Source organism: Ranitomeya imitator, chromosome 1 (assembly GCF_032444005.1).
Source record: "Ranitomeya imitator isolate aRanImi1 chromosome 1, aRanImi1.pri, whole genome shotgun sequence".
Classification (NCBI taxonomy): Eukaryota; Metazoa; Chordata; class Amphibia; order Anura; family Dendrobatidae; genus Ranitomeya; species Ranitomeya imitator.
In genome coordinates this window covers 354,923,499-354,935,271 of record NC_091282.1, presented here as the reverse complement: position 1 = coordinate 354,935,271, position 11,773 = coordinate 354,923,499, and the positions used below count along the sequence as shown (strand labels likewise).

General features: G+C 41.1%; 1 protein-coding gene across 1 annotated transcript; it reads right to left on the bottom strand.

Annotated features, from left to right (window-relative positions):
* Positions 1-5,443: 5,443 nt before the first annotated feature.
* Positions 5,444-6,894, bottom strand: LOC138657780 (olfactory receptor 6N1-like). The gene is made up of 2 exons (XM_069745441.1): positions 6,755-6,894; positions 5,444-6,631 (listed from the first exon to the last, which is right to left on the bottom strand). The coding sequence occupies exons 1-2, from the start codon at positions 6,837-6,839 to the stop codon at positions 5,703-5,705; spliced, it is 1,014 nt and encodes a 337-aa protein (XP_069601542.1). The 5' UTR covers positions 6,840-6,894; the 3' UTR covers positions 5,444-5,702.
* Positions 6,895-11,773: the final 4,879 nt, after the last annotated feature.

Below are 11,773 nucleotides of genomic sequence, written 5' to 3'. Positions count from 1 at the left end.
TTCAACCAGAATGCTCTAGCGACCCCATTAAGACCGGGTGACCAAGTGCTCAAGAGAAATCGTCGAACCAATAAACTGGACAATCAGTGGGAAGCCGTACCCTACACAGTTTTACCAACAAGAGTGGATAATCCTAAAATGTGTCTCATTAGCAAAAACGGAGGCTTAACATCTGTACTAGTGTCAAGAGACAATCTTAAATTATGTCCGGAAGCATTGAAAGAGCCAGACGTTGTCCAGCCAGAACCAGAAGTTATTCAACCCATACAGGTTCAACCAGTAAAGGAAAAAGAAGAGGAAGTGTATCACACCTGTATAGGAGACTTTCCCAAAACCCTACTAACATACCATGGTGCAGTAGTGGTTCCCATGGTGGCTTTTTACCCAACACCGAACCCAATACCAGAAGTCCCAAGACAGGAAGAGGCTGACCCCGTACTACAGGAGGTTCCAGGCCAGGAAGAACAGATTCCTGGTCAGAGTAATCCCATTCACGGTGGACTTGCCAACTCCATAGTCGTGGAATTATCTTTAGCAGAGCGGGCAGATACTACATCCGCAGTAGACAGTAGTACACCACATGAAGAGACACCGCTATTACGTAGATCACAGCGTAGTACCCAGGGTCAATTACCGGCCAGGTATGCAGATTACCAACTATAAAGCTCATAATGTGAATTGTATATATGTTATGCCGTATATAGTTAAACAGAAAGTGTAGTATAGTCATTGTTATCAGTCTGCAACGTTTAAGCCCAGTACCTACAGAGACTTGTCTGTATGAACTTATTGCATATTCTTGAACTTTTTATCAGCCCGGAGGCACTAAATCAAAGCTCCGGAAAGACTGCTTTTTGAACTTTGCTTTTTGCTCTTTTTGAACTTTCTTTAGACTTTATATTGGCAACTCCGTTGGAAAAATGGAACTAAATTCTTGGGCACAAAGTGCAGTGCCTTTCCTAGTACCTTCAAGGATAGGACTGTATTAATGGACGCTATTTGAAGTGACTTTTTACAGAACTCTATTTTTGTTTCTTTGAGTGATTTTTGTAACTTTTCATTTTTAAGACTCTGTACATATTAATTGTTATTTCAAAATGTTATTGTCCCACAGTCCCGGAGTACTGTTCTTAACTAAGGGGAAATGTGGCACCCCTAGGGGTATTTGCCACAAAAATAGTTACTGACAATAAATACAAATACTAAGATAGCAAAACTGCACTACCACCTCCGGCCAGAAGGGGGAGCTCCAGAGACTTCCCTTGATCCATTCTGGTCTGAGAGAAGAAATGGCAGTTGGGCCAAGGAGCTGAAAGTGAGAGGTCATACAGTTAAATCTCTAACAGCCCTGTGACTGTTACCAGGCCTAAATCACCGGCCTGAGGAGAAGAGGGATAGAGAAAAAGGACATTGTGAGAACCGGGAAGCATTAATCACTACCCAGAACAGGCGCAAAGACGGATACCGGATCCGTGGCTGTATTCATTACATATAATACAGCAACCGGAAAAACGTGAGGTGATATCAGCTTCACTAGGGCCGGACGCAGCAACAGACGCAGAGTTCAGCGGTACTCCCAGAGGGGGTAAACCGATAAAAGGACTCGGGTTGCCCGTCGAACCAGGACCCGGAGGGGACAGATTGGGCCGGCAGCCAGTTCATATACAGCAGCAGGGCCACACAGAAATTGCGCACAATAAGAGGCGAAGACCCCGGCAGGGTCAAAGTAACTCAGAGTTCCCATACAGACTCCGGTGACAGGACTGGTTGTAAATCCTTTTATGTTAAAGTAAACTGGTTAAACGTTTCAGTGCCTCAGTCTTTCATTTGGACAATAGCCATCTATCCAGGATCGGGATCGTCACCGCTGGGAGAACCTGCTGCTGATCAAGTAAGTGCCTATCCCCTCACGATACCCCTTACACTGTGCATTGCCTGAGGCCACAGCACCGGGTCAAGCCACCCGTGACATCCCCCTCAAGAGACAGACTCCATTGGTCCGGTGCTGGGTATCCCGGTCTCCTGGGTGTCACACAAGCAAATACGTATTACACAGGCATAAAATAGGTAGAAATCGGAGCTCATATGTTTCAAACAAGTTAGAAAGTCTTTATCAACAAACAATTCTAAAACACGTTAAAAAGAAGTGCAAAAAGACAGACAAAAGTGACACCCATCAATCATAATATTATTATACATATCTCTTTGGAAGTATCAATAATAGAAGGAGAATTGATACCCTGATATAAGTTCCAAAATAGTGCCTGTATTCAAGAAAAATCTTCCATTGTATCAAAGTGAAGGACAGACATTTATTATCTCATATGTGGAGGGTGCAATTTGGTTCTTGCTCAGCAGGGCAAACAAAAAGCCTTTCAGGATATAGTTTTAATAAATCTACAAAATCAGTACAACAGTAAAGGTACCGTCACACTAGACGATATCGCTAGCGATCCGTGACGTTGCAGCGTCCTGGCTAGCGATATCGTCCAGTGTGACAAGCAGCAGCGATCAGGCCCCTGCTGTGATATCGCTGGTCGGGGAAGAAAGTCCAGAACTTTGTTTCGTCGCTGGATCTCCCGCTGACATCGCTGAATCGGCGTGTGTGACGCCGATTCAGCGATGTCTTCGCTGGTAACCAGGGTAAACATCGGGTTACTAAGCGCAGGGCCACGTTTAGTAACCCGATGTTTACCCTGGTTACCATCGTTAAAGTAAAAAAAACAACCACTACATACTTACCTACCGCTGTCTGTCCCCGGCGCTGTGCTTCTCTGCTCTGGCTGTGAGCACAGCGGCCGGAAAGCAGAGCGGTGACGTCACCGCTCTGCTTTCCGGCTGTCCGGCGCTCACAGCCAGAGCAGAGAAGCAGAGCGCCGGGGACAGACAGCGGTAGGTAAGTATGTAGTGGTTGTTTTTTTTACTTTAACGATGGTAACCAGGGTAAACATCGGGTTACTAAACGCAGCCCTGCGCTTAGTAACCCGATGTTTACCCTGGTTACCGGGGACCTCGGGATCATTGGTCGCTGGAGAGCTGTCTGTGTGACAGCTCTCCAGCGACCAAACAGCGACGCTGCAGCGATCCGGATCGTTGTCGGTATCACTGCAGCGTCGCTTAGTGTGACGGTACCTTAAAAGAAGGCATCTTACCGCCCTGCGAAATATGTTGGCGCTATATAAATAAAGAGATTATTATTATTACCCAAGATTATCACAGGAACAGATGATAACCCCAACATGTATTTCGCATTTTTAATCCATTTTACTTTCTCAAGGGGTAGTAGTGTTGTGTTCCCAATCAGGAGCTTTTTGTAATCGGGGTAACAGGTCACATGGAAGATCATATGATTGTTCCTTAGCCAGCTAGCCACTCCGCTCCCATGTGACCCGGCTATCAGGTCCCAAGCGCGCATGTGTGATGTGGGCACAGGGGCTGTCGACCATATGCTGTAATGGTTTTGATACATAGACAACATTTTTATTTTTTTTCATGAGGGACGGTGCATCAGCTCGAGGTTTTTATGAATTTACTCAATTCTTAGTCATATAACAAAAGGCTGACCAATAAATATGACTATAAAAAAAAAATCGATTTCCTGGACATCACTCTGGAGGTGGATGACCTTTCTTGTATCCAGACTGATGCTTGTTGAAAAGTGACTTCCATTAACACTTTGCTACATGCACAATCATCTCACAACAAAGCCACTATTTGGACCGTTCCGGTTGGACAGTTCCTAAGGATGAGGTGGATCTGCTTAGAGAGGCCCGGCGCCTGCGCACTGCAGTACTTTGCTCTGCCCTCAACAGGGCAAAGTATGCCTGCGCATGAGCCACGGCAAGAAGACAAGAAGAGGACGTGATCGTATGAAGATGGGAGGCGCTGGACCTGGACCGCGATGCCCATTAGACCGGACCACAGTGGGACCGTCCCTGGGTGAGTATAATATAACCTGTTTTTCTTATCTTTCAGGATACATCGGGGGCTTATCTACAGCATTACAGAATAATAATAAAATAAAAATAATAAACCAACACAAATACTCCCTGGTCCGACGCAGTCCAATATAACGAGTGTCCCACGCAGTAATCCATATCTGGGGAGATAAAGTTTACAACCGGGAGCAATGCTAATGCGACTGCTCCAGGCTGTAAACTACTGGGAAATTAATGATATGCAGCGGGTGCATGCTCAGTAACTAGCGGTGACATCACTGAGCCTGTGCCCCCTCACAGCCTGACCTGAGGTAACCTCTCGACCATGGGAAAATGCTAGTGAAGAGGTTACCGCAGGTAATCTATCTATTCTATCAATCTATTCTATCAATCTGTCTATTTTTGTATTATCTATCTATTCATTCTATCTATCATCTATCTATCTATTCATTCTATCTATCTACAGGAAATTGTCTTTTTCTCTGGGGGCACTCAACTTTATTGGCATGCACAAAGAGAAAGAACGCATGAAAAAAACGCACCAAACACGCGATGAAAAACACACCAAAAAACGCACCTAAACCTCCATTTTTGACACAGCTTCTTTCCTGCCAAGAATATCAGGTTTTGCTGCAGAAAAAAAAACAGCAAAAACATCCTGTGTGAACTTACCCTAATTATGAGACTGGGTTTTTCTTTAATATTAAAGGGAACCTGTCACCCCGTTTTTTGAGATTGAGCTATAAATACTGTTAAATAGGGCCTGCGCTGTGTGTTCCTATAGTGTATGTAGTGTACCCCTATTCCCCACCTATGCTGAGAAATAACTTACCAAAGTCGCCGTTTTCGCCTGTCAATCAGGCTGGTCAGGTCGGGAGGGCGTGGTGACATCGCTGGTTCTTCCTCAGCTTTATGTTGGTGGCGTAGTGGCGTAGTGGTGAACAAGCAGCGCGCGATCTGCGCTGTAATCCCTTGCATCGGTGGGGGCGGCCATCTTCCTGGGGCCGCGCGTGCGCAGATCGAGTGCTCTGCTGCACGGGGCTTCAGGAAAATGGCCGCGGGATGCCGCGCGTGCGCATTAGAGATCGCGGTGGCCATTTTCCCAAAGCCGAGATGCAAACTCAGCATAGGTGGGGAATCGGGGTACACTACATACACTATAGGAACACACAGCGCAGGCCCTATTTAACAGTATTTATAGCTCAATCTCAAAAAACGGGGTGACAGGTTCCCTTTAAATAGGCAGCCAAAGACTAATACTTGAGTTCCAGTATTAGGCTGGGATCACACACAGCGAGATACGGTCGAGTCTCGCAGGTTAAAAGCAAGCTTTGGCACCAGCACTCCAGAGCGGAGCGTGCGGCCGCATAGCAATACATGGAGCAGCACGCTCCGCTCCGGAGTGCCGGTGCCAGAGCTTGCTTTTAACCTGCGAGACTCGACCGTATCTCGCTGTGTGTGATCCCGGCCTAATACTGGAACTCAAGTATTAGTCTTTGGCTGCCTGTTTAATACTAAAGAGAACATCCACAGCTCAGAATAGCATTCATTTTTATCCCCTGTTTATTGTAGAAAAAGGAAGGGGAAGAAATAAAGCTAAAAATAAATGGTGAAAAAGACAAATAGTTACATTCTCCTTAACTCCTCCAAAAAAAGAAGATGGCACTATTCAGTAGTGGCTCTTGTAGGGTGTAGCGTTGAAGCAAATTTAATTATTACTGTGATGCCACCATATTTTTATTTTTGCCAGAAAATAATTAGAAATTACTTCAAACTTACAGCTTTTTTCAGTGCCTGCCTGATGTCATTGTTTCTTAAACTATAGATCATAGGATTGATCATAGGGGTGATAACAGAGTAAATCAGCGATATCATTTTGTTGAAGCTGAAAGCATTCGTCCTTGGCCTGACATATGTGAAGATTGCGGAGCCATAAAATATAGATACAATTATAAGATGAGAAGTACATGTAGAAAAATACTTTTTACGACCATCAGCAGTTGTGATCTTCAGTATGGTCAAAATTATTTTTATATAAGAAATCATGGTCAACAACAAGGAGACTAGCAAAATTATTGACCCCAAAACAAAAATGATGATTTCAATGCTGGTGATATTTTGACACGCAAGATTTAGCAATGGGGCTGAGTCGCAGAAAAAATGATTTATAACATTTGCGCGGCAGAAAGAGAGACGAAATATAAAATTAGTTGGAATAAGTGGTGAAAATAATCCGCCTAACCAGCAACCTCCAGCTAGTTTAATGCAGACTTTTCTATTCATGATTCCATTATAATGAAGAGGGTTACAAATAGCAAGATATCGGTCATATGCCATAGCAGTCAACAAGAAGCATTCTGCGCTACCTAAAATGAAGAAAATGTACAACTGGGAGAAACATGCATTGACGGAGATTGCTTTTTTACTTGACAACAGGTTAGACAACATATTCGGAATAGTGACAGTGACGTAACCTATCTCTAAAATTGAGAGGTTAGTGAGATAAAAATACATAGGAGTATGAAGATGATAATCCAAGTGGATAACCACAATAATAATGGCATGCTGTGTGAATGTCAGGATATACATCACCAAGAAAATAACAAACAAAGCCAACTGGATCTCCTTGACTTCAGAAAATCCAAGAATGATGAACTCTTTCACTCTTGTCTGGTTTGCTGCATTCATAATATCTGGTTGGTAAAGAAAAATCTGTTAAACCAATGTCTAAAGTTCAAAAATACGCAATATAGGTAGCGAATACATTCAACCTTTATAGGGCACCAAGTATCTTCTGTAATTGAATGATCACATACAGTAGTTGTTCAGAAAAAGCCGGAATGGATCACAACATGGATTTAAAGGGGATAACCAAGATAAGGAAATGGCTCTCTCATCCATGGGTTGTGGATGGTATTGCAGTTAAAGCTGCATTTACTTAATGGGTTATTCATATCTTATAAAGTAATTGCATATTCTCTGTAAATGGACAGGCCGCAGTCAGCGTTCCCTCTTAGTTGAGCTCACTGTAAAGGAAAAAGTTAACACGACATACTAATGAGGAACTATGAGCCCAACAGCATCTCTAGGTATCATGGAGCCATAAGGGCACCACTTACAAGAAACTGTGGTCACTGATTTAGTGCGTGCACCTCATGTAAGATGGCACTGCACAGTAGTATTACCCGACACTTGACAGTGTGCAGTTTTTATAGAATGTGAAAAACTTTTTAACTTTTACAAAAACATCCACCTCTTGTGCTTTACGTGCACGTTCACCTTGTTTGCAGAGATTTTCTACAGCAAATGCATGGGTATGTGTCAATGTTTTTGCATATTTAAGTTTAGATAACTGCAGTTTTAATTATTGTTTCCTATACAATTGTTTGCTATTTTCATAGTTTCTTGTTCCGGCAAAATAGCATTTTGTAAATCTGTTTTAACCTCTTCCTGGCATGCGAGACAATAATACATCACAGGCGGGGTACCCATGCATGGTGTGGGCTCAGGAGCCGAGCTTGCACCACTTTAATGCAGCTGTCAGTCTCTACCAGCGGCATTTAACAGTGTGATCAGCAGGGCGCTAGATTTGATTATGGGGAACTGATGGATTACCATGGGCTGCTGAAGGCCGCTGTAACTGATATCTTAGTTCTTCTGCGAAGTTCAGCAATAGGAGAACCACGTTTTCATTATCTATCTACCATTAACAATGCTGTGGTAATGCAGTATGTAGTATAAGAAATCAAAGATCATAGGTTTAAGTCTGGCTGTGGAGCGCTCTACCACAAGAAGTAGTAATGGCAGGCACTATAGCTGCTTTTAAAAAAGAACTGGACGCTTTCCTCAGAAGAAATGGCATTGTAGGTTATAGATAATTGAGTGACAAAGGATTAATATTTGGTGGAGAAAGGTTGAACTTTTTTTAAAGTTATGTAGTTACATGGGTTAATCAGTCCCATAAAAGGACAACGAAAAAAAAATACAGTTTGATAAATATGTCTAAAAAAATTAAAATCACTTTTTTTTCCTCCATTTAAAATAATTTTAAAAAGTAAACAATCATATATGGTATTTCTTCATCTGGAAAAGTCAAATCTATCAAAATCTAAAATTAATTAATTTAAATGTTAAACGCCGTAAATAGGAAAAAAAATCAAAAAGCCAAAAATATGTTTTTTTTGTTGCAGCAACTGCACCAAAAATGCAATAAGAAGCAATCAAAATATTGTGTGTAGCCCAAATAGTTTTCAATTAAAATATCAATAGTCTCAGAAAATGGCAACACAAACTTTTTTTTACTAATTTTGACATTTTTTTTCATCACTTAATTAAAAAAAATACAGATATGGGATCACCATAATTGCACTGACCTGAATATTGATACTTTTAGGTCATGTTACTACACAATGAATGCTCTAAACTCAGAACCCTAAAACCAATTATAGAATTTTGGATTTTTGGGGGCAATTCCAATCACATGGAGAACCAATAAGTTAAATCTAAAAACATTAATAGTATTATTCAAAATTATCCAAAATCCCCGCAAAAACAAGCCTTAGTACAGTTACGTCTAAAGAAAAATAATAAAGTATGGCTCTTGGACAAAAGGGAGGAAGGTAACAAAAACGGAAAATCGCACATCAGGAAAGGATTAAAGTCCTATGTAGTGCTTATCTGAAAAAAGGCAAAAAAAAGCCCCCCTACGTATACTAGATAATGTTTTGAAAACAAAATCCCACTCCCCTAATTAGTGACAAAGCAATGCATGAAGCAAATCTAATGCCGGCTGCAGATGAGCTTAGGAAAAATCATCTGAGTTTCATCCAAAAACCTCACATTTTTATCAATGTGCGAACGGTGTGTCTGTTTTTCACATCCGTGTGACATAGCTGTGATGTCTGTATGACATCCATGTGAGATCCGTTTTTGTACAAATAAATTAAAAAATGTACAGAATGAAATATATTTCTATTATAAACCTAAGAAACTGTATCTGTAAAAATTGGATATTACACATATGTTCTGTGTGGGATCTGTTTTTTTTTTACGCATCCATAGGCTTGAATGGTTCGAGAGTCTTATTAAATATACGCAAGAAAAATCAATCAGATCATCTGAACAGCCCAATTAAAAAACGTTCAAAAGTTGGATAGCACACGTCTTCAGACAGATTGATAAATGATAAAGATAGATAGATAGATAGATAGATAGATAGATAGATAGATAGATAGATAGATAGATAGATACTGTAGAAGTATACTGACAGTAAGATAAAGATTAAAATTTTTTCATTTTTTGCCATATTTCTTTTGTAGATAGAGTCATATTTCACAAATTTAACTCTTCTTTAAAATAAATTAATCGTAAAATATATAGATTTATAGACATCAGGAATAATAGTAAAATGACTTCTATATTTTATCATCTGTAGTAATACTATAGTGTAATTAGTGGCATATAGAGTACACGCAGGAGCAATAGAGACGTTGCAGTATTGCAGAAGGAAAATGCACCTACTCCTTAGGTTAGCTTTAGGTTGCTGTACAGTACAATTTTCTATAATAAACGTGAGCTTTTCAGTTAAGTTTTCTAAGTGTATTCCTATAAACTGCTGCAAATAATAATTAAATGATTGCACTTGGTGGCCAGTGAATGACAATAGAACAAAGAATGGACGGTTTAAATAATGGTATAACACTCACTTGGGAACTAAACATCTTAAATTTGGAGATACGCCAGATAATTAATGGTGCCAATTTGGTTTTGTTAAGGTTTTTGTGTACTCTCAATTACATTCTTAAAATTACAATCCAACTGAACCAAATTTATTTTACTATCCACATACTGTGAGATAGTTAAGACTGTTAAATGATAATAATCAAGAAAACTGTGAAATTCTGTAATGCAGTTGTGGAGATCAGACTGAACTAAAGGAATCCATCTTGTCTTCTTCCTGAGAAATCTCGCTTACAACAAGATACATTTCTGCTGACTTGACATTTCCTTTTATGGAAGTAATCATGTGTGCATTCCTTCTTTCAATAGCAGCCTTTCATTCACCTTCCAGATGATGTAACTTTCTACTGATAAAGACTGGTATAGATTGTTTATGTAAGAGATAGTGAAATATGAGCGCTTGTGCGCATGTATGTAAAAGAATAATTCTTTTCTATATAAAGGAAGGGCAAAGCCCAGAGAGAGAGATGTGCTCCTGGGCTTCCCCTGTATATGATCACACAATACCTTGTTTGCGTGTCATTTACTCAGGATCCCTACCTCTAGTAAGCCAGGGACTGAGAAGGACTTAACATTTCTTTGGCGCACCGAACAGGGACCCGAGATGAGAGTATTTGCTCGAGATTCACCTGCAGATACGGACAATGGAGATCTGGGATAATGGACGGCAAATGAACTGAAAAACCTGGCCAGGTAAGAGACATTATTAGTTCTCTTTTATCTGCCTTGTATTATCCGAAAGATCTCTATGAGCCGTGTCACGCTGGGTTAGTCTAGTAGTGAGTAGATACTTATAAAACTCGGGTTACTATATTGTATAGATTTATGAGTCCTGTCCCTGGCAGTGTGTGAACAGTGTGAAGGTTGTGGTATGTTGTGAAAGAAGAGCAAAAGTGCGTAGAAAAATAAGCCGAAATAGTTGGGGTATAAGCCTTATACACGGAAGTCAGCCTAACTGGGTCATGTGGTTGCGTCCTTTCGGGGAGACCTCCGCCCATGCTTGACTCTCATTTAAGTGCTTAACCTCCTTCATTTCTGGATAAGGTTTGATAGAATGAGCCCAGGACGCGGGTCCATGAGCCTGGGACAAGTATGCTAACTGACACAGAAAGTTTTGTGATCTGTATGGTGTTGCTGGGTCTGTTTGCGTGCATAATAGCACTTAAATACATTCTGCACATTAGAAAGAATGGAGCAGATCAGCCCTTCAATATTTTAGCTCCCTAGGAGAGAAGGCAACGAGACATCACCTAGGATAAGTGATTGTCCAAACGTCACCTGGGGTAGAAATAGCTAATATTGAAAAAAAAATAAATAAATAAAAATGGGAAATAAACAGACAAAAACCGTCTTAGGACAAGTGGAAGCAGCAGATATCATACAGGAAAGATGTGGGAAGACAGTCAGAAGTCAGATTAGAAGGGTAAGAGAAAAATTGGGAATTTCAGAAGCACTTATGTTCAGTACAGAATGGGAAAAACTGAGTAAAGAACGAGGTGGAATTATCAAAGACAATGGGTGGGAAGAAATCATACACTGTATGATAGAGGTCTCAAAAACAGCTAAAGAGGAGAATTGGAAGTATGATCCAGACACTTCCAAATGGATTATGGGGAAGGGAAAAAGTTGTGACATAATCCCACCACCTTACCTAGATCCAAAAGCCCAATCATTTGTACCATCTGGAGGAGCAGAAGGAGGAAAACAATTTCCAGCCTTGTATCCCAATCTTGGTGGGGTAGGAGGATGGGTATGTTCACACTGTGGACAACAAAATCCAGATTGGAGAAATGATTGCCTAGTCTGTGGTACACCTAGACATGGCGCTGTACTTGCCCCTGTTAGGGTAGTACCAAGACCCTTTAGGGAACCTGGTGCTGACGGGGTAATGGGAACTAGATATCACCAGACCCGACAGTATTTTCCTTGGTCCCCTGCTGAAGGTATGTCCCTCCTGCATAATGCGCCTGATCCCACTCAATATCCCATCCGATTTGCACAATACATACAACAAATCATGCAGACTCATGCTGGGGTCTGGGCGGACGGGGAAGAATTATGTAGAATGAAAATGTCCCCCGGACTTTTTCAGGAAT

Coding starts and splice junctions, on each gene's coding strand:
- LOC138657780 (XM_069745441.1), bottom strand. CDS start 6,839: ATGGATGAGAGAGCCATTTCCTTATCTTGGTTATCCCCTTTAAATCCA. Junction 6,632..6,754: donor GCTTTTTCTGAACAACTACT/GTATGTGATCAT, acceptor TTTACCAACCAG/ATATTATGAATGCAGCAAAC.